The 23,366-nt window shown below is 43.9% G+C and overlaps 1 protein-coding gene across 4 annotated transcripts in view; it reads left to right on the top strand.

Moving 5' to 3' along the window:
• Positions 1-13,145: 13,145 nt before the first annotated feature.
• The window catches only part of GRHL2 (grainyhead like transcription factor 2), a 65,788-nt gene continuing 55,567 nt past the window's right edge, over positions 13,146-23,366 (top strand). For 3 of the 4 annotated variants that reach the window (XM_064647417.1, XM_064647409.1, XM_064647404.1), the window contains exon 1: positions 13,146-13,278. In XM_064647417.1, coding sequence (XP_064503487.1) covers positions 13,259-13,278 — 20 coding nt within the window. In that variant the 5' untranslated portion in view covers positions 13,146-13,258. The remainder of the gene's footprint in view (positions 13,279-23,366) is intronic. The other variant, XM_064647423.1, reaches the window with a different exon arrangement.

The following is a 23,366-nucleotide window of genomic DNA, read 5'->3' as shown; positions in this document are numbered from 1 at the left end:
CCCCACTGACTCTTGCCCAGCAGCAGGAGATACCCCAAGCTTGGCAGGGAGTAGAAGGGAAGGAGAAGGGGCTGTTTCAATACAGCCAGGAAGAAGGGCAAATGTTTTCTCTTGTTTCCAAGAGGAAGTGGCACCTTGGCAGAGGCAACCTGCCCCTCAGGCCAGTCTGTCCTCTTAAGATTCCTCTCAAAAGCTGTTCAAGCAAACAGCTCCATTCATCTGAATAAATCTGATTTGGGTTTATTCTCCCTTTCCACCTCACAGTGAGATTATAAGATGCTTTATCTGCTTCTAGCTCCTTGCCAGGCTCCAGCATGCAGTGTCCTTCAGTTTGTAGCACTGTCACCAGATTCCCATGTTGCATGAGTTGCTACACAGACCATCTCCCACTGGTAATCATCTTAATGTTACTGTCCCATAGTATCTGAAACCATCAGTAATGGTACCCACAGGTATTTTGCTTAAGATAAAAGAAAGATATCTTAAAAGATGAGTAATAAAAGGGTGTCTGTTTAAAAATCATCATGTGAAAATTGACAGCTGCATTACTAATATCCACCTAGAACTAGCTGGAAATAATGTGGCCAGAAAATGCTGCTCATTCCTGTTTTGACAAACATTTACTGAACGAAGAGCAAGGTTTCAGGAATTTGTTGCTTCACACAGGCTATTAAGATTCCTGGAGCACCTAGGCTCCCATGGCTGCCCTGCAAGCTGGCTTTATCCATGGCAGAGCTGACTGTCCAGGGCTGTCATGTCTGTTCTCTCTATATGATTTTTGAGAATGGGCCAGAATAGCTTGATTTTCTTTTCAGACCTGTAGAAGAAGTTCTGTGTCTGAAAGTCTCTTAACTTTTCCCAACTATGTATGTAAACAAACAAGGTATTAGCTCTGCCAGAAAACCTTACCTCTTCCCAAAGCATCACTTTTACAACAATGTGACTACTATATGAAGGATGTCCTCTTTGTAATTGGCTCTTACCGGGAAGATCGTGGGTGATTTAGCTTTTTCTCAACAGCTGGAGAAGAGGGCTAACTGGAGGGTTAGGGAAACTGGACTAGATGTTTTCATGCACTGATCACCAGAAAAGCTGACTACAACCAGCAGCTCACAGAGTGCCAGGCCACTGCTGGTGACCACAGGCCTTATTACATTATCCCATTTGTGACTCCAGCTTGAGCAAAACTGTGTTACTCACACAGCTCATGACACAGAAAGAAAGTTTACTAGCTTCTGTTATGTTCAGAAGTGAACCATCCTGGTATTGCTGCTCGATGCCTATGTGAGGTTTGATATTGGTAAGTGTAATTGAGAGGGTGTGCAATAGTTTGAAGCTGCGTTTACGCATTTCAGATTTGAAAAAGCAAATGTAGGGAAAAGAAGAAAATGTGTAACTCTTCAGTGTTACAAAACAACCTTTGTTAATTTAAGAAATAAACTCATAAATGAATGCAACACAACTGAGAGACTTGCCTAATCAAAGCAAGCCCCAGTTAGTTCAGCTTTTGATGCCTCAGTGATACCAATTGCTACAATTTTCTAAAGGCCAAACTCTTAGAGGCATATGACAGAAGCGTATTCCTTACATCTCCGATTCTTATACTTCATTTGCACATCAGGGAAAAGCTTTAGAGGGAAATACTGGGACACTGACAGAAAAATGAAACCTCTGTTTTTTAAATGTCAGGATTCTAAAGCACGATGCAAGGAAGGAGGTGCCACCACCTGTACACATTCACTTCAGACTCTAAAGCAAGGCTTGAAGCTCAGGGCCTCCAGAGCGTGTTCTGTCATCTGCTGCAAACATGGCAAGAAAGAAGCAGAAAGTAAGATAACAAGATTTGTGTGTATGTTAAAAATAAAAAAGCTCAGTTCTCAAATGCCTGTATCTTTGCTGTGGCTCAGGACACAGTAAGCCACCGATGCAGCAGTACCTCTGGCACTGTTTCTGTGCACGTTGGGAGAGTCTGCTGCAGCGCTGACACTACTTGTATCTTCTCATCACCACACTGTGCTGTCCACAGTAGGTGCTTCACTGCCGGTAAGAGGGGCAAGAATTGACTGCAAGGGCCGAGCTGCCTGTTTTCAGTGTGAGCCAGCTAGGAGGAGTGCACCCCAGCTTCCAGCCACTAATTAGCCACTAATCTCTTGCACTAAGATTCCCACACACCATGCAAGCTTCCTTTGGTGACTTTTCAATTAGCATCACAACACCCCAAGCTTTGAATGCTTTGTGTATATTTATCTTTTCTTCCAATTGTCAGGGCCAGCAGACATAAATTAAACCAATTTAAGGGTATCTGCATATCTATTATTTGGCAGCTACTAGCCTAAATTGACATAGTCCTCTCCTAGATGACAATTAGACACATTTATATTACCTGGGTGTGACTTGTATTCTTTCACAGAAAATGCAAGAAATCACATAGGTACTGCTATAAAACTTGAATTCAATTCTGCACGTAGAGGAGAAATATCTACCCTTATTGCACTGCTGTGTCATGTCTAGAGGTAGATGACACAGGTCGGCTGAGCCAAGGAGGGCAAACCCAGCACACCGGTCCCAGACTGAAGAGGGGCTGTACGCAGTGAATATTAAGGAAACTAAGAAGAGGAGCAGCCATGTGCCATGGGGAGAATAGTCTGCAAAGAAATAATTGCATTTGATTCCTCTTCAAAAACCAGAGACCAGGGCTGAGGAACCTTACTTATGCAGGTAGCAGCATTCACTTGCAAACAGACTGAATTCAACCATATAGAGCCTGATCAGCAGCTCACAAAATTAGAAGGATTCTCAGTGGACTCCATCCACCACAGGATGGGACCTTCCAAAAAAGTAGTGTAGTGTTTCAAAGGAGAAAATGACACAGAGCTTAGAGAGACAAAAGCAAGAAGAGGCTGCAGAATTCCTGGGAAAGAGACTGGTCAATAAAGTGCAAGTTAAGCAGTTTCCTGGACACAAAGGCAATGACTACACATACATGTAACAAAAAATTGCAATTCTTCACACTGCCGTCAAGGATATGTGTTGACTGATACAGCAAGCCTACAGCCAGGTTGCTGCTGGCTACTGGCTACTGCTTCATTGCTATTGAAATTTCAACTCCTTTATTGTCTTATCACTCCCATCCATCTCCCAATCTGCCCAGCTCCATTGTCATTGCCACCAAATTCCAGTCATTGAAGCCAAGAACTGCTGCTGGTGCAATTCTCTGAGCAGAGGCACTTCAAAGCACCCTCCTCAGGCTCAAAAGGTTCTCCCCATTATAGTGTGATTGGTTGTTTACACTGAGGTAATCGGTGTGTGTATAACTGGCCTTGTTTACAATAAAGATTTTCAGATATCCTTGTCTCCCTTCCCCCTTCCTGCTCTGATGGAAGCTCTGGAGAACCCAAAGGGAACAGTACAGATCAAGGGGAAATCCCCCCTCCTCACACCCCACCTTGCAATGTTGGGTTTGGAAGGCCAAAGCATCGAATTTAACCCCAGGCATCTACTGTCTAAAGCTAACAAAATTTAAGCACTTAGCCAGCTGTGAAGACACTTCCAAAGCAATGAATGGATATGTAGTGCAAAGGACAACTTGAATGACTGACATTCTTTCACAAAAACGCCCTCTATATGTACATCCTTCTAAGAAAATAAGGTCATTTCACCTCTGACTTATAAAACACCTTATTGACTGAATAACTGCACTCATCCATACACTTCTGTGAATCGAGAAGCTTCACTGGTTCTATGTGAGGCTGATGCTGTGGATTGTCTTGCACTTGCAGAAATTCCCCACCACTGGAGGAGGCTGAAATGTCCAAGAAACAGATGCTGCCAGAGCTGCTGGTGATGCCACGTCTCTCTAATGCCAAGAGATGTCATGTGAGCCAGCTATGTGTGAGACTCCAGGAGAACAGGATTGTGCAAATGCTGTAATTAATTCCCCATGCTTACACTTGGATGGCTTTCGTTCATCCTGAACAGAAGAGACTGCTTTGCATGTACTTTCACAACCACTTTAACTCAAAGCTAAAACCAGGCTGCTGCCAAAAGAGGTGGGCCTGCCCTATAACTACCATCCCTTTCCTTTTGTTGACTCCAGAATTCCCACAGTTTGGGAATGGAGTTTTAAGGGGTCAAACCAGCCCACTTACATGCCTGAAAACTAACCCTATTAAAAAACTCCAACGAAATGAAAAGAGGTTTCAGGCAGATGAAAGAGCAAGACTGCTGCTGGGACACCAGAGGGCAGAAACACATGACCTAGGGTAAGAAAGAGAAAAAGCCCCTTTGGGCAGCCGCATGTTCTTCTGCTGGGCTCAGCCAACCAGTGGTGACTCCTATGCATTTATCTATTAGGGATCTCAACAAAAGATGCTTTATTCAAGTACACTGTAAGGAGAAGGGTTGAAGCATGCAGTTATCTCTGCTCACCATACAAACAAGATCCCAGAAGAACCAGGATTACAGGGCCTTCTGACATTCACTTGTGTCCTGCTTTTTACTCAAGTTGCTGCATGCTCAGCACTGTGACCTTGAGGATAGATATCACAGGAATCTCTGCTACAGGATTACTTTGCTCCACTGTGTTGTGGTACCATGCTCAGTATCCACCACCTGCACTTCATACATACATAAGACTGAGAAAGTTTTTATTAAGGGTTATAAAACTCTGATGAGATGGACTACACTGTCCTTGAAGCCAACTATGATACTGCATCATCAGCTGTCCTGTGTAGATACTGGTATCAGTTCAGAGTTACTGGTGCAACATAAAAAAATTCAACCTGTGCTGCACATAGGCTGAACCAATTCGCTCTGATAAATGGGATAAAGACATTTGGGTTTAAAACATCACATTTCAAACGTTGTTTTGTGAGTGCAATTCAAGCACTGCCTGGGAGCCCACAGGAGGGCAGAGGGATTCTGCCAGGCAGCAGGTTTAACAAGCAGTTAGGCATGAAGATGTTTCAGAGGCTAAGAATCCACAAGGCCCTCAACACTCTGGCACATTTGTCAAAACATGTAATCCCTGCCTGTGCAGTTTAAAAATAAATGCATTCTAAACTGTGGAACTCACTGGTTTCACTGGGAATGCAAGAGTACTTTCCAGGAGTCAGGCTGGAGCGTTCATCAAACTACCCATCTGCATTTGGCAGTAGCCTGAGATTTGGGCAAGGGGTAATAAATTCCTGGCTCTGCACACACTCCCCACATAACCTTTGGCAAGCCTGTTGCTAAAAACCCTCACGTATAAAATGGAGAGGTGCTGCACCTACCTCCCCACATCAGCCTCACACAACGCCTCTGAAAGCTCCACAGGTCAAGAACTGTCTCTGGCAGATGGTGCCTGGGCTGTAATAGTTTAAGCAACTTTGCCCTGATACCAAATGTCTTTGCCTTGGGGCTAAGAGACTGCATGGTGTCAGTTTGGTCTTCCTCTCACAAAGGTTTCCTGAACCTTTGAAAGTGTCCTCCTGCACGTAGTTCACTATGGAATGACAAAACCCAATAATATGATTTTGCCTCTCTCCCCAAGCACCTTAACCACGGTATTGATTAGGCAGAGGGGTAACTCATACCCCCAACTGTGGTAATGCAGGGTTTGTGTTCCCCTGAAAAGTCCTAGTACTCAGAGCAAAGTTTATGGTGAAATAAGGAGCAACACGCACAACTCTCCCACACCCTTCCCTGCAGGGCTATTGCTCATGTGTGGGAGCTAGAGAAAAAAGCAGTGAAGAAATGTAAATGTAAATCTGCCTGCTCTGCCCCTCACACCCAAACACTCCATATAAACAAACAGTCATCTCCAGGTACTGTTTTCAAGTCAAATAGAGACAAGCAAATACTCGACATCTCTGTCCTGGAGCACGTAAAAGTTCTTTACTGCAAAATACTTTTACTTTGCTTCTTCCTGAAGCTAAGATTTCCACTTACTTGGGAAAAAGGAAAAGCAACAAAAATGTATTGGAAAAGCATAGACATTGTAAATCTGTTTATTCCAAGAGATTTAGTTTCTCTACTGAAACCAAGGAGGCAAAATTTGCAGTGCAACTCCTATTTACATACAGTGTCTAAGGCATGACATGTTAAGAAGTTTCTGCATCCTGAACAAATTGACAAAACATGGATGTTTTGTCTGATCCTTCTCTTAAACACAGCTATGTACACAACAGCATAAGTAAAGCAGCCATGTAATACAGCTAAAGGCATTGGAATTACATAGGATCCTCAATCTGCATTAAAAAACAATGAAAAATCAATAGTGAATTAGGCAGTGTCATAGTGCACAGAGGAAACAGAGATACTGTAAAGGAAAAATGAAGTGTAAAGGAATTTGGAACCAACACATGAAAGTGACACACCGAGAGCCTGATTCTTGGGTTTGGCTATCCCACAACACAGAGGCAGAACAAGACAGAATAGTTATCACATCTCCCTGGGTGTCAGGGAAGTCCTTCCAGCAGCAGAGCAAAATCGACTTTTGCAGCAGTCTGAGTAGAGAAAAAGCAGGCTTGTAGGTGCATGCAGGGCATCACTGAGATGATGAACCTGACAGGACAGGCTGACAAAGCAGCTGCAGAAGATCTAGAACTAGGGTCTTCCCTAAGCCATGGACTAAATGATCTTATAGCTCCTGAGTACTGAAGAACCAAATCTAAGCAATAAAAAAGGCGAAAGATTATGTCAACAAGCTCTGATGCCTTATTGCCCAAAAAGCTTCATGGAGTAATATCACATACTGCCTTTATGTTTATGAATGAATCTAAGGAGGTTTTCTTCTGAGGAGGCTTTCTTCTGAAATACTCCTGTATTTCAAAAGAGAATACCAAAAAATAGTAGAAAGTGACCCCGTACACCTGTCCATAAAGGTACTAAAAGCAGAGCTGACAAAGCTTACACAGAAACACAGAGACACAGGGTCTGGTGACCTTTCCACAGAACAAGGCAAGGCAGAGATCTCCTGGCTCCAACACTGGTTTCTTTTGTGCCACCACACAGTCCTCTTTATCCTCTGCCCTTCAAATAAAATAGCATTTGCCTGCTCCCGAGGGCAGCCACAAGGATAAATGAGCAACAGCCCGGGGGCTGTCAACCCCACCTCTTATTCAGCAGATTCTGAAAGCAGCTTTTTCCATTTGCTGTGATTTTTTAAGTACCTTGCTCTTTGATTACAATATTGATCTATTTTAAGGGAAAACCACATTGATTTTAAGTGAACAGGATGGTAAGTCCATAGCTTTGTTTCCCAACTCCTGATGCTCTGATAGGAAAGTATTTCTGCGGATTCTATGGGTTGCATTTACACTAGTTCCTGAGTGTGGGAAAAGTAAATAAGCAATTGTTTATATGCCAGCCTTCACCTTATGCACTGTGGAACCCTTATGCCTATTTCAGAACAGACTGTTGGAGCAAAAAGAGACACGGTCGTCATAGGTTTTAGAATGCTTATTATTGCAGGGCAATGTTTTAGACCTCTGGAGTTTCTATATTTTTTAAAACTCTCAACATACTTACAATCAAAGTAAAGACATCTGAAGCTCTTGGTTTCCCTCATGTTGATGACATCCTTATTTCCTTTAAAAAGCTGCTGTCAGTAATAATGGTTCAAAGACCACTGATGACAGCTGGGAGCAGCAACCTTGGTGGCAAACACAGACTTGGTCGTTCCCACTCTGCAGTGAGAACCTTCAGTCGGGGCCTCCATGGAACTTGGAGAAGACAATTTCCTCCAGGCACCCACTGTAGTACCAAGTATGACTGTGGGCTCATTTTGTGTTATCAAGAGGAAAAAAAAACGGGATAAGAGGAGGGAAGAAAAGGAAAATAAGGAAAAAGTAAAAAAAATAAGAAAAAAGGTAAAAAAGAATGAGAAAAGAAGAGAAAAAAAGAGAAAAAATGAGAAAGAGAAAAAGAAGAGAAAAAAGAAGAAAGAAAAAAGAAAAAAGAGAAAAAAGGAAAAAATTTGATTTTGATAAAAAATACTTCTGGCAGTTAAAAAATTGTTCTGATAATTAAAGCAAAAAAAAAGGTTATATATATATTTCACAACCTAAACAAACTAATAGCATTAAACCTTCATCACAAAACAGTTCAAATTAGGATTACTCAAAATGTGTCTATGAATTTGCAATTTTGTTCTTTTATGATGCAAAGATTTTGTTGATTAACACAAGAAACTGGACAAAGCTTTAGGAAGATGCACTCTTAACATTTTTCTCACTGGTCAGGTTATTTAGATTCTCTAGCTCTGCCCCATAAAGACACGACACAATTAATGTCAGCTTAATCAATATATTTCCAAAGTCTTGGATCCCACATCACATTAAATTGCCTTTCAGAGATGTCGTCTTCTTTTTCACACTACAGTTTTACACTAACAGTAAAATTACTGTCATTAGATGATCTATCTGTATTTTCCCAGTGGTTATAAATGCTTGAATGAATAACTAAAAAAACTATCACGCAGATCACAGCATCTGCCGAAGAGCCATCGTTCTATCATAATTCTATTGAATTGGTTCCAAAACTGTGAGTAATCTTTATGAAATAGATTGGTACTTTAATGTCTGCTAATCAAGTATAAACCTAATAATTCAACCTATTCTCAGACTTTGCCGCCTTCTTAGCTGTCTCAATATCTCATCTCAATACTGAAAGGATTTACATACTGTGAGGTATTTTCATCACTAAAAATTGTTTCTGTTTTAAGCTGAAACACGGTGTGTGGCACACTGCCTCAGTTCAGCGTTGCAGATATACAGGATAGTCATGTTATAACTTTGTCATCTTTCAGAACCATGAATTCTACATTCATAATGAGTAAAACAAAAATAAATAAAGCCTCTCCTTTTTTCTTACATGTTTCCATACTGCTTTGATGGATATAAAAGAAATGCAAATCAGCATTTCAAACAGAAAGTGCCATGCTCAGCTCCACACCTTACCCTGTGGCCAGGAAATGCTTGATATTCCATGGTCCTCCACATGGCTGAACTGCTGCTGTCATACATGATGTGGAGGTACCCAAAAGCATGAGGCTGTTAAAGGGCTCCTAGCATACCTGTTTGGGGAGCACAAATTGCAGTTTCCAGGCAGCATCCACAAGTACAGAAAGAAATCCAAAAGTACTTGCCATTAATCACAAAATCTTCAATTGTGACAGGACTTTTACAGTTCATTGTGAAGCATTAAAAGTCAACTGTTATCAGGATCATGGTTACTTAGAATTACTTTCTTGAAGTTAACAGTGCAAAGTAATTAATTTTTAGAGCATAAGAAGGATCTATTTGTGGTATAGGAGGGTTGCACTGCAATCTTTTAAGCTTATTTTGATGTATATGATGGCTTCATTGAAGTCAGTTGAGGATCAAGGTCTGCACAAATTCCAATAAATATAGTTTCATACAGAGGACTACAAAGGAATGGCTATGGGGAGGATTAACAGTACATGTTGCATATCACAAAATTAGTAGGTAGGTGTTTGTCTTTGAACTTACTGTGAGAGAGTACATTTTATATCAACAGCCATCAATGACATAGAAAGACACAAATAAAAATACCACGTAATCACTGCCTACTGAAAACAGTTGTATTCAAACATCTGCTCTCTCACTGAACTCTTTACAACACTGTTTTGACATAAATATCTCTCCAACATCTTTTATCTCATAGACTTATTTTAATAGTTTTCTGAAATACATTTCAGGTACTTAGTGCAATTAGTAAGCCTAGTTAAGCCTTATTTGTGCACTCAATTTCCTCTACCCAGTGCTGGCAAGTCCAAATGTCTTTGGTGCTAGCTGCCATGGAGTGAACAGTGTAAACATGAGGTAAAGCTTTAGAGTGTTGAATTCTACTACTGAATCCTTACAACGCCATAAAAAAACCTATCAGATGCTGTGCAAAGAAGCACAGTATGAAAACTAGTATTTTTCTACTTAAAATATTTTCTGTACACTCCAAAGACAAGTCCTAAATTTTCAATAATGTATGGCATGACTATTCCATTTTTGCTCTACACAGCCTTTATTCTACAGGAAGCAAGACTGGTCTGGCCAGAAATAACGTTACCTGATGTTTCAATGACTAACAGATTAGTTTATAATAATCTTGTAGATCATGAAGAATGAGCATCAGGCTGGATTAGGTAGGACTCGTTTGACCTGCTCAGCTAGAGGTGGACTCCGACAATTTGATTCCAGTCTGCAGTCTGAAGCAAAAGGCTCGACCAGAAAATTATGAGCCCTATGCCTACCTACCCAGTTAAAACAATTCTTCTATCTAAGCAACTCCCAACTAAATAATAGTTGTCATCTCCAACTACCTCAAATCGAGAGTTCATTGCTGCATTTTCCACTTAAATTCCTAACTTTGACCTTGGAACACCACCTAAGACAGTGAGCAGTAATTCAGTCTCCCAACTACCTCATTCTAAGAGAATCTCTCCTGAGAGCAGGCTGCTAAAGGCAGTTTTGTATTTGACCCAGTATTAGAACAACAAACTCCATTTCAGTTTGAGTTACAGTTTGGGTTTGGTCCAGGACTACAGATGGCATCAAAGGCAGTTTTCTTTCTTGTAAAATCACTTATCAGCAGCATTTCTACCTTGGGGAAGGTGGCATTTTCAAATGTGCTCATCACTGATCTTCCTCTCCTTCCTATACATTTCATATGGGAAAAATGGGCTGGGGGGTGGGGGTAAACGGGGAATGAACACATATGACAACATCCAAATGTTTCTCATGGCTGAAAAATTAAAAAAGAGAAAGAGGATACCCAAATTGGTGTCCTATTGATCCTATTGATGGTGCTCAAACAAGTAACCTTTTCAGGTCTCAAAGTTTCTTTCAGCATAACAAATATTTGGGAAAGAAACCTTATCATTTGGGAAAGAAACCTTATCATTTCTGCAGTTAACAGAGCTTCACTAACTTAAACTGTTATAGCATTCTACCACTCCTTCTCCAAAACAACTCATAGTAATATATCTGAGATGTTCAATTTGTTTTAAGATTACATAGTAATTCTGTATTCAAAATTACTGTATTATTTGTAATGAATAAATTACTCTGTTTCTCTTCTGTGTTTTATGAAGTCTTATGGCTTCCTCAAAATGTATTATACAAAATAATTCATACAAACATTGCCATGAATAATGGCCATATTGGCAACTTTTGATTAGATTTACAGATTGTGTAGTAATGTTTCTTTCCTCTGAGTAGTGAATGGAGAAAGAGAACAGCTAACTAATATCCTGTGCCTAATCAAAGGGCCATCAATCTAGGTAAAGTATTTTTCTAACTATGTTTAGTTAAAGTGACAGAAATCTTCATGGGGCTATGTTTAAACTGACTTAAAAATGATTTATACTAGATTTGCTTGATTTTATTAGTTACTATGAATATAGATAAGGTCTGAGAGCCAGTAATAGATATCTGTGCCTGATTGTGATCCCTTAATACCAACGATTTAACAGTCAAATTTGATTTCAATGACAGAAGTAGGTGAAGGAAGATCAGGCCCCAAATTGCAAGACTACATGTTTTTTATATATATATGTATAAATATATATTTGGTTATACAAATACGTATTTCCATGAATATCCTTTCTACTACGTTCCCCTGTCAAGGGAAACTCCTCTGTTCAGGAGTTGGACTTCATGAACTTTGTGGGTCCCTTCCAACTCCAGATATTCTATGATTCTGTGAAATCAAAGGCAGAAAATGGAAAATGCTCTTCACCTAATACAGTATAAATTTGATGTAACTTTTAAATCATTCAGGTAATTTTCCTGCAAAGATGACTAAGTAACATAATGGTCAACCCTACGTAATGGTGCATTCTTTACACATTCAGCACAATTTATGCAGGAGAGGTTATCAGCAGTCAAGTTGGATACCTAGTACAGAAAGATGTCTACAGGAGGACAGGTGGGAGCAGGAAGAATTACTGGTGTCCTGACCTGTCTCTGGTGGAGGAATGGGTACTGAGAATGGGTGAAGTCTCCTTGCCACCCTTCCACTCCCTGTTCTCAAATTGTCCCAATATGAGGAGAGCTCTTCTTCCTCACCTTCTCCATCTGGGCAAAGCTGCTGCTCCCACAGCCTGATCCTGGTCCTTGTAAACCCACTTTGGTCCTCTGGCAAAGTACGCAGCAGGTTGTACTGGACTGAAGGGTGACTCTCCATTCACCTTGCCTCTGCATAACAGAGCCTTCCTCAATAAACATTCCATTCCAGCTTTCCCATTCTCTTCCAGCTTTCCCCCGCTGACAAAACAAACCCTTCGACCCCCCTAGCTCAACTGTCAGCTCTGAGATCCACGCAGTGGGTGTCATCTCCTGGCACCATCTCATCCTGCTGCCATGAGATGCCTTCTGTACCACGACGTTCACCAACGTCAGCTCCGTCTGGTCTCAACTGTGGCAAGGTCAAAAGAAAAAAAAAGGAAGAGAAGAGGAAGAAAAGATGGTAAAAATGACCCTAAACCCAAGAAAAAAACCGATCTAACAAACTGTTCTGCGAAGGCCGACGCCTCCTTGGCCGCTATTCGACGGCAACCGCTTCGGGCACAGAGCAGCCTGGCAGGTGAGGCAGGAGGACCACGGCCAGGGGCCGCCTCCAACGGGGCACCGCCGGCTCTGCGCCGCTCCTCGCCTCGCCTCGCCTCCTGAGCGCGGCCGACCGGGCCGCCCGTTCACGGCGCGGGCAGGGAGGGGTTGTTGGACGGGGGAACTGCCCGCCACCCCAGCGCCGGCTCCCCCTTTCCTTCCTTCCTTCCTTCCCTCCCTGCCGGCGGCCCCGCGGTGCCTCCCGGCGCGGTGCGTTCGTTACCTGGCGCTCGGCGGCGGCTCCGTCCTCACCTGTGCGCGCCCCTGCCAATGGCAGCGCACCTGGCGGCCGCGCCGCCCAATCAGCGCGCGGCTCGTCCCTCTCCCCGTTCCTTTAGTGAAAGAATCCAGCGCCGCTCGGGAAAGTTACCTGTGCGCGTCCGGCCCGGCCGCTCTCCCGTGCCGAGCCCCGCCGGCGCCCCAGCCCCGCCGCTCCCCACATGCCAGGGGGAGGGGGCTCTACCTGTCCTGCCTCGGCGGCTGGCTGCGGAGCCGGGAGAGGGGGGGAAGGAAAGCAGAATTACCAGTAGCTCTGGTTCTGCCGTCCCGGGCGTTCACACGCACACCTTCACCTGCACAGACCTGAAAGTCCAGTTCCGCCAGGGAGACGGAGGCACCGGGAAAAGGGGAGAGAGTTCATTGGATCAAACATGTCACAAGAGACGGACAAGTAAGTGATCGCAGGCACGCTGCTGCACCCGCTGAGCGGGGCGGCCCGCCGGGCTGGCCGCGTTCCCCCTCTCCCGTGGCGGACGCGGACCCGCCAGGACGGCGCTTCTCCCTCTTCTCCCTCCTACAGCGATGCCGGATCGGGCGCATAGACACTGCGAAGCGCCCGAGGACAAGGCTGCGGCTCGCCGCCCCGCACCTCGCTCTCCGTCTGGCCGTGGGGCTGCGCGAATAGTTTTTTCTCCTTTTAGTTCAGGGTTTTTGTTTGTTTGGTTGGGTTTTTTGTACTGGTTTGGGTTTTTTTCTCCCCTCACCTCAAGGGTCGCTTTTCGGGAGGGAGCGCTCCTCGCCCTGGAAGAGCGGAGCGGTCTCCGCCCGCCGAAGGCCCCGGACGGAAAGTGCTTCCTTGCTTTTGTGTTGGCGCAACAAAGGGCTTTATCCCCCAAGGGCTGGGCACGGCCATCTTCCCTCCTGGGCTGGGGCCGGGCGGGCAGGGGGCCCGGGCGGCGGGAGGAAGGCCCTGGCTCGGCCCAGGTGTTCGCCGGCCGCCCCGTGCGGCGCCTTCACCCTCGCCGTCCTGACCTTGTTTTCCCGGCGGGACGCCCCGGTGGGCCTGCGGCTGCCTGGAGACCGGCGGGGTTAAAAAGTAACTTTCCCAGTAGCTGGGCCGGAGAAGGAGGATGAGAAGGAGATGGAAGCCGCCCGCTCCCGCCGGCCCAGGGCCCGCCGCAGCCCTTGTTCCGCCCGGGCCTGGCGCAGCGAGGCCGGGGCAGAGCGGCGGTGCGAGGGGACTCCGCGCTGCCCCCGAGGGCCACCGGCCGTAGTGTTGGGACCCCCCCGGGACATCCAGGCCCGCGGCGGGGCCAGCGGCGGGCTCGGTGTCCCGCCGCGGGCAGCGTCGCCAGGAGCCGTCGGTGGGCGCCGAGGCCGCGGCGTGGCCGTTCCCGCCACCGCGGCTCCGGCTGCGCCCGGGGCCGGTGGGCCCAGACCGCGGGTGGGTCATTTACTCCCGGTAAATAATTCGCACGGGCGATGCCGCGCTCCCGCCATGGCGGCGGGTGGCTCGGCCTGGCGCCCAGAGCCGCCGTGAGGCAGCCAGGCGGGAAGGCCATTTTCCCTGCTCCGATGATCAGTGTTTCTGCAGGAGGCAGCTGGGGAGAGCTACGGGCAAAGGAAGATGGAGGGCGGGAGGTGGTAGTTTTGTTTTACTGCTGCCCCGGTGCAGGTAGAAACGCCACAGAGACGGGTGTGATCTCGGCTATGCTTGGTGTTAGTCAGGTGGAATCCCTGGTTGGGCTCCCCAGGAGCCTTTGTGCCAAAGGAGGTGGAGAGGAGGAGCCTGATGCTGGAGGGAGGCTTGGTGACAACCTGCTTGTCAAGGAGTGAAAGAAGGAGATTATCCGACAAAAGAGAACAGCAGGGTTGGCTGCCCTGATAGGGAAGAGACAGGACCGTTCAGAGGAGAAAGATTAAGAAAAAAACCTAGGCCTGGTCTTTTCAAACATCAGCTGACAGTGGAATTGTTCAAAGGTAGTTATTGACATGAAATTAAAATGGTTGGGGTAGGAGCTGGGAACAGAGTGGAGTTTAGGAGTTCATCTGAGCTGGGATGGGAACTAATGCCTTAGGTGGCCAGATTAGAGCAGTGCAAGGAAGGGAATGAGGATACAGCCCTGGAGGTTGCCGATGAGGAGCAGGTAAAAGAGCAGTCGTTGAGGTCGGGAAGGGAACCAGATAACTGTGAAAGAGCTGACATGACGGAAGGCATCCCGAAGCAACCGGCAGTTCCGAGACTGCACGAAGGTGAAAGGGGCCTGAAAGTTACTCCCTGGCCCAACCTAGTTGCCGGTAGTTCAGCAGTCAGAAACTAGGCTGCGGCAGATCAAGGGCAGTTAACGGGAGTGGGAGGGAAATACGGAGGGGTGAGGAGGGTCAGAAGAACAGCTTCCCACCACAGTCGGCACTGAAACAGAAAAACAGTGCAGTGGAAAACTGTAAGAAACTAGGGCAAAAGTGGTTCCCTTCTGGACCTTTGCAACAGGAACAGTATGGCATAGGTGTAAACTATTGAGACAGAAGCGTTAATGCCCTTCATACTCTGTGTAGTGCTGCTGCCGCTACCGCTGGGAGGAACTTATGAGCAGTGGCAGTGGCATGCAACCTCAAGTAACAGCACTTGCCCCGTTGCACGTATGCCTGTGATCTCTTTCTGGTTAAGGTCTTTAGAAAATTCATAGGTGATAGTTAAGAGTTTGAAAAGGAAATAAAGAGTAAAGAAGTCCCCTGTGCTCTCTATACGCAAGTGTAACATGAGAAGACAAATACATTTGTTTCCAGAAGAGATGACCAGGACTGATGAGGGGAGTTTGCATGGGAAGGTTTTTGGGTTTTTTTTAAGGCTCTAATGATATCCAATTAAAACCTAATCCAGAGAGTACATTATTCTCCTCCACATGGCCTTTCTTTTTGTTAAAACCAGATCTTCCCTACAGGCAAGACTGGACAGTGAAGCTCATTATTTCGAGGTCAGTTAATTTGTCAGTGTCATTGGACGGGTTTTCGTGGGGCTTTTGCTGGTAAAATGCTGATGTAGAGAGGACTAAACAGCTGAGGGGATATAGAAAGTGTGGAAAATACGTTCTGTGGGACTTGCTGGCTTTTCTGGAGAGGTGGTGCACCCTGCTGCACTACAGCTCAACTGGGCTGCCTGCAGTGTTCCCATTTGGAGGGAGGAGCAGGAACAGCGGTTCTATAGTCCTTTAAGGGAGGAAGGTGAACAGTGCTTTTATTCTGTAGTGCTTTAAGGGGCAGTTAGGTGAAAATGCTAAAGAACCAGGTGTTTGATTCTAATGCTAACTGAGGAACTTGGAAGGGAGGTTATCCTTAAGATAGTCACACTATCTTCCTGTCTTTCCCTTTAGTCTTTCTGGCTAAGCTGGGTCTTGCCTGCTTGCTTCCACAAGCTCCCATCGGTCAGGAGAGATAAGGCATGATTGCACATGCATTTTTTCAGAGGTAGTACCGACTTAAGCAGGTTGTAGCCACTTGTTCCTGCTTCTGTTCTGCCCTCTCAGCTGTGTCAGTAGAGCTGTTTGTGCAGCTAGAGAACTGGCTCAGGGGAGTGTTGGTTTGAGAGTAGCCTGATCTTCTGGAGGTTATTTTTGACATTCATTTTTCATTGGTCTGAGTTCATATGCAGAGGGGGTGCAAGCAAATTGCAGGTGTTAAAGACAAGAACTGCTCAATCTAGAATCTCTACAGAAGGAAATGTGTGTCCCTGCCTCTCTATGAATGTTTTGGAGGTTTGTGCATCTGCTTCTGTTACTATCCAATTTCCAGACCCATTATGAGGAGAACTGGGGATTAAATGGAGACCAGGGGATATAAGGTGGGAGGAGGGAGCATCCCCTTTGCATGGTTTAAAGATGATTCCAGGGTTCATTTCTGCATTTATAGGCTGAAAAGTTGTTCTTACGTGTAGTGTACTGGAGAAAAAGATAGCTACAAAATTCCAGAGTAATGGCTCTAGTGCATTAGTGAAGCTAATCAGTGAGCTCACTACTTCGTGAGACTTAACTGGATTTTAGAGATTGACAGTACTTCTATGAGGAGCAAAAATTGTACAACTGTTTGTTATCTGCCACGGTTGTGTCCCTGCTGCTCCTGATGTTGTGTAAAGTCCCTCGTGGGCTGGAGTGCAGTTGCATGAGGAGCAGGCTCGCAGCAGGCCCCCGCACGCTGGCCCTGCACACTGGCCCTGTGGCTCTGCTGGATGCCCAGCCACGTGACTGCCTGTCTGTCAGGCCGGGATGTGCAAGAGCTACTCAGGACACCAGGTAGATGGGGCTGGGGCATGCTCGGACTGACCACATTAAGGAGGGCTTGGGGCACCCTGGGTCTGCAGCTGAGCATGTGCTTGTGGGTAAATAACTGAGGGGAGAGTGAGCCTGTAGGTGGGAATGGGTTCAGACCTGTTCCTGTATGTCAGTGGAGGCATGTTCACCTCTGCAGCTTGCTGCTTGGTAGTATCTGTGGCAGAAGTTGATCTTGGATTCTTCACAGGGTAATTTTGATTTACTATTTTCTCCTTAGTGTGTAAATATACTGCCCTCATAAATATTTAACTTAAGCATCTAGTACTATAATACAAAGGGCATTTGTAGTTTACAATGTAATTCTATGAACTGTTCTTAATTTTTTCTTTGAGGGTCAAATGTGTTTCCTGTCAGCAGATTGTGAGTGTCAATTAGGTGACAGACTACTCAGTTATATTTTTTTTTCCCATTGCTGAGTGTCTGAATAGAACATCCATTGAGATGAATTTTCCAAAGTGTTACTCATCAGGGAACGAATGGAGAAACAGGAATTAGAAAGTTTTCCACTTTTCAGATGTCAGACATGCTGTTGTGGATGTTCCCTAGAAAATCATTTCTGTGCAAGGAAGGCAGAAAATCAGTGTGCAGAACCTCACAGAGCTTGCAACTATAAGCTTAACTGAGAGGAGTAAGGTTATCAAATGGTTAGGTCTTGCTGTTAACACTGCTGTCTTTCTGGTGCTGAAGTCTGAGACTAGACCAAAGATCAAAGCAGAACAGGAGGGGGGATTTTCCCAGGTCACTTTAACTTGATTGTAATGATCCCATAACCTCTTTCCTGTGGAAGGGTCAGGAGGGACATCATCATTCTTGTTCTGGCGGGGACACCTGAAGGGGAAATGATATTACACCAGTTGACGTTTGTTGTCAAACATTTTCACAAATATTAATCCAGTGCAGACCTTTGATGGTTGCCTTAAATACTTTTTTCCTTTACTATGGAGCAGCCAATTAAACTGCCCTTTTTTTGTACACACACAAAACAGCACTTTCAAATGCTGGTCTAAGAATTCAGCCTGGGATGAATGTTCATTAGCTTTTTAATCAGTGACTGGGACGGTGCTGGCTAATTAAAAGAAGATAAGTAATTATTTTGGACATCTTAGTATACAGGAATACTGTTCTATTCTTCTCTAGTACTGACTTCATAAAGAAGACAGTGGTTGCTTACAAAATATTTAACCAAGGAAACCATATTAAGTGCATGTGAACTGTGAAGTCAAATATTGCAAAATACCTATAGCTTGAGAATGTCTCCAACCTCAAAGAATACCTATATAGATTTATTTTTATATATATTTATATCTGTATCTGCCTAGATTTGTTAATTTTCCTAATTGTGGGAGGTGATGTCATACTCCATAATTCTGTATTTTAATTGTTCTGTAAAGTATACTCTTGGGTTTGTAAGCTTTTTAAAAATGCTTGTGGGAAACCTTGACTCCCAGGATTGCTCAGCTGTTGAATTCATGTTTTCTTTCTGACTGCGTAAAAGGTTTAATATCCTGGAAAAAACAGCAATCAGTGCTATCAGTGCAGTAACTATTCCATTTCCATTAACTCTGTGGAAGCAGTGAGTGAACAAGGACCACAGGGCCAAGGGTCAGGTTAAACTGCAGCAGGTCTAGGAAGCCTTGTTATAACCTGTTTTTAATTTTAAAGGCACTTCTGGCTGCTTCAAGTCATCTAAAACACCCTTGGGTGCTATGCACACTGGAAGTGTGCTTCCTAGCAAAACAGCATGGCCTGTTACGAAGCTGCTAAGTAATTACTAATTCTGATCAACTCTGTTAGCTCCTGAAGGACTGCTGTGAGCTTCAATTTTTCCTCATTTTTTAAGATGTCAGTGATTTCTTAGAAATGTACTGAAACCTTGCCTTTTTTTGAGACTGTTTTCTTCTTGGATAAAAAAAAAAAGGATGAAACAGGTGTAGTGCACTAGTAACAAAAGATTGTCTGGTAGAAATAATATTTAATTACAGTGAAACAAAGAAGTCTCTGAAATCACAGGTATAAAAAGTCTGTCTCAGGGTGAGTAGTTGCCTGCTTGAACTAGTCCTCAGTAGGCGCTTATTGTATATATTTAATCCTTGTGTCAGATTTCTTTTTCATACTTCCACTTTGACATAGTTAATTTTTTGTCAATGTTAATGAATCACCTATTTGTTTTAATCTCTTTAATCACTATTGCATGCCCAAGTTATTTTGGTTCTGAGTAAAAGCAAATAAAACTTTTACTAGGCATCTAATTGTTGAACTAGTCTGTTTTCCCATTCACTGTTGCTTCTCTCAATATATTATTTTACTTTCTCTCGGAGTCTTTAGTAAAGTTAAATAATTTCTTTTAATCATTTAGCATGTGTTCAGGTTTGTCTTGTGCTCAAAAAAGTATAATTGTCCCAAAATTACAAGAGTCCCAAACCTGCATTCATTAGCAGGCATAATTACTCAGCCTCTTTAATGGGAGTTTTTTCCTTGGTATGGACTTCTGGCTGGGCCAGGGGGCATCTTGCCTTTTCATTTCCTGGTGGTCTAAATGCTTTGATTTTTTTCTTTTACTCTCAAATCATTTTTATATTTATATACTCACTGGATTTGGTTAAGTGCTTTTTGGAGACCTGTTGTGCTTCTGGGAATGATGTGATTGTCGTCTATGAATGACAAAATACTGAGACACATGGGCCATAATTTTCCTGTTCCTTAAACATTTACGCTCCTTTGTAGTTTTAACAGAACCCTATTATCTAATTGAAACAACAGTGTTGCTGACTATTTAATTATACTTTTGGCAATAAATCCCGAGGAGTCTCAAGTTTTTTTTAACTAAATAAATCAAAACTTGCAGTGAGTCATACATGTTGTTGGGTTTTTTTGTTGTTGTATTTTTGTTTTTTGTTTATAACTTGATGTCTAGACAAAGTAGTATGTTGAGGGTAGTAAACTTGAGCCAAAACTAACATTAGAATCTTTAAAACAAATGGTTTCAAGCACTGGGATTAGCTTTGATTTATACTTCTCTGTGTAATGAGCACAGACAGAAATTTATGATCTGGAATCTAAAGTTTGTTAACTTATCCAGCTTCTGTGGGATCTGTCCTGCATTTTAAATGGTCACAGTACTTCAGTTTGTGCCTGTGAATTCATATGTATGGGCATTAGTTGTAAGACAAATTGTATGAACATCTGTTCTAAATCTGCTTTATAGCTGAACTGAGATTTGTATAAGTGTAAAACAAACTTACAAAGGGTTTTAGAGCTACTGAAACATTTGTAAACGATCATACTCTACTCTCCTTAGCTATGTCAAAACTGAAGTGGGAACTTCTCTTTTTCTGATTCTTGGATGTGTCTGAAGTGTGCTCCTGTACCTTTTGTCACACCAAATGAAACACGGGCATTCTTGAAGTTCCCCATTTCTTACTTTGCACTGGAGGAAAGACTAAGCAGGCAGGTGTTCTTCCCCTAGCCCACTGGGTCACAGCATACTTCAGCCAGGTCTCTGATCTGGACAATTATGGGATCAGAAACCCAGGGTGCAACATGGTGTGTGGTCCATGTCTGCATGCAACGTGGAAGTGGTCCACTTGGCTAGCACTGTGTTTTAGAACTCGTGTTTCTGCCAGGGTTTATGGATTGGAGACAGTTGCGGTTTTCACCTTCTTATCATCCAGCTAACAAGGAGGTTATGGTCAATATCCAATGGCCTTGATGTGCTGGGCAGGGAACCAGGGTGACGTGTTGCCTTTTCCAGTTATTTGACTAATGCCAAAATTTGTGTGCTTTGTAAGAGCTGTATTGACCAAAGCCCCCTATCCCTTCTCTTGAAGGGATAGTTTGCAGAGGATGTGCATGGATGTGCTTGGCGCTCTTAGCCCTGTAAGAATGGACAGGCTCAGGCCTGGGCTGAAACCTGGGAACTGGGACTCCTCCCATTCTGCTATCTTGCACACATTGCTTGTGTGGTCTCATCTGGCACCTAGCCCCTGCAGGGAAGGGAAAGTCCTTGTGCATTGTCAGGGAGCGAAGAAGTCTGCAGGTATATTAATGGAGCAGCTTGATTGTAACTTTATTTTTTTAAGCTTGTTGAAAGAACAAATGCAACGTCAAAAAAAAAAAAAAGCGCAATTAAAACGTGGAAATGCCTGGGCTGGGTGCCCACCTTGGCAGTTTAAACAATCTGCTTTGGGTTTCAGAGTTGAATCTCCTGGACAAGGTGAAAGACATGGGGCAGGTAGGAAGAGGCTTTCTTCCCCACTTAGCACCAACTGGATCAGGATATAATGCTGGGCATATGATGGAGCAAGATGCACTGTACTTAACGCAGCACGGCTGCATCAGTCTGCTTTATGTTCAGGGGCAAATTTTGCAGAGAGGTTGAGGGCTGCTTGAACTTTGCAAATTCAGCAGAAAGCTCTTGAGCATCCAAATTTGTCTGAGAGAGACTGGCAGGTGGGACATCTTGTTTCTGAATAAAAAGGAGACTGATCATGAAGCCTTTCACCACTGTTTATGAGTGTGTTAATTCTGATTCATTGTAAACTAATTCACAAATTGCATCAAGTTGGGTGAGAATTTGCCTGTAGTAGGATTTTATAGCCCCAAGTGCTGGCTGTTCAGTGTTCACTATCTTTAATCCAAGGAAGAGCTTGCAAGGCCAGCCCTTCTAGCTGATTTATTGACGTTAAGTACAATGTACTTCTCCAAGTTACATTGTTGTACTGCAGTAACTGAAAGTTTTGAACATCTTTATACACTACACTTGTATAGGTTTTATAAAATTCCATAATCTTAATTTTAAATAAATTCAAATCACCCTAATCGTTGTAAATCTGGAAAATTTATATGTCTTTTCTTATGAAAGAACACATCATATAGGATGTAGGATGGTATGAACAGGAAAATATCTACTAAACAGTTGGGAGGAAAAAAGATTGCAAAATAAAGCCCATCTGAAATTCAGCCTTGACATAAATACTCAAGTGTCAGAGCAGTCTAGCTCCTAGCTAGACCATGCCCCAGAAAATACCTTTCATCTTCACACACCTATTACTGTTTAACGTAAAACAGTTGAAACGTTTTGCATTCATTAGGGGCTCAAGTGATAGCTTGAGAAGAACCATTTACTTTTTAGACACAAAGAATCCTCAATTCTTAAACTTTATCTCCATGATAAAATAATGGTGTGCTTTCAGCTTGTACAGGTGCATCCCTCCCAGCTGTGTTCTGGTTAGCACACATCCTGACTCCAACATGGAGGGGTGGTGGGCTAGCCCGTGTGAGGGATGGGCACAGTAGGGATTGGGCTCATTCATTGCTCCTTGGCAGGTTCTGTAGCTGAGGCTACAGTGGCTATTTGCTGGTGTTGCTGGTTAGATTCAACAGGAGTCTTGCACTTGCAGTCTTGGCCCATCTTCCCTCCTTAAGTGAGTGGTTCTCCATGGATAGGGTCACTGATGGATTTGCAGGTTTTGGTAAGATCCATAGATCTGTTGCTAATTGCAGGCTCCAACCCAGGCTTTTCTTTCAGGTGCAGTGTTCAGAGCAGCTCTCTTCAGTGGGAATGTGGTTATTTGTAGCTGTCCACCTTTGTCTTCCACGTGGTCTAGGTGCCACCAGAGTCATTCCAAGCAGCTGCCTGCTGGCATCAGTTACACAGCTGGAACAGCTGGGGTTGTCCTGGCATGGAAGGATACCTGACAAGACCAGGGAGCTTACCTGTGCATAGCCTCACTCAGGATGTTGGGTTTTCTTGGCATATATTAAAATACAATGTATTTATCTCTTTTAGTTATGGAGGACTTTGTTACCCCTCTGTCACATTTAGCTGAAATTGTCCAGAAGGTTCCACAGATGTGGAAAAGGAAAGGGAATGCATGTGCACACACAAATCTCATTTCTTAAGAGAAACCCTCCCTTCATTTCAAATGGCCTTACTTAATAGAGAAGTTTTCTTAAAGTGAGCCCAGTTCTTTTGGCTGACTGCTTTGGATATAATCTTTGAAATGATTGACTATGTTAAATCATGACAATTAGGTCTGACCATTAACCTCCCACAGAGCTGATTACGGGGATGGGGTGATGAGGAAGTTTTTTATTTTTCTTAGTGCTATTGTTTCAGTCTGTTTGCAGAGTAAATACAATGAGTGTGTCGGTTGATTACACTGCAGACCATCTCTCAAGCCAGAGGAGACGGCTATTTAGTTCTGAAATGTGA

This window comes from Pseudopipra pipra, chromosome 1 (assembly GCF_036250125.1).
Source record: "Pseudopipra pipra isolate bDixPip1 chromosome 1, bDixPip1.hap1, whole genome shotgun sequence".
In the NCBI taxonomy this organism is placed as follows: Eukaryota; Metazoa; Chordata; class Aves; order Passeriformes; family Pipridae; genus Pseudopipra; species Pseudopipra pipra.
The sequence above is the reverse complement of the archived record's forward strand: the minus strand, read 5'-3'. Positions and strand labels throughout refer to the sequence as shown.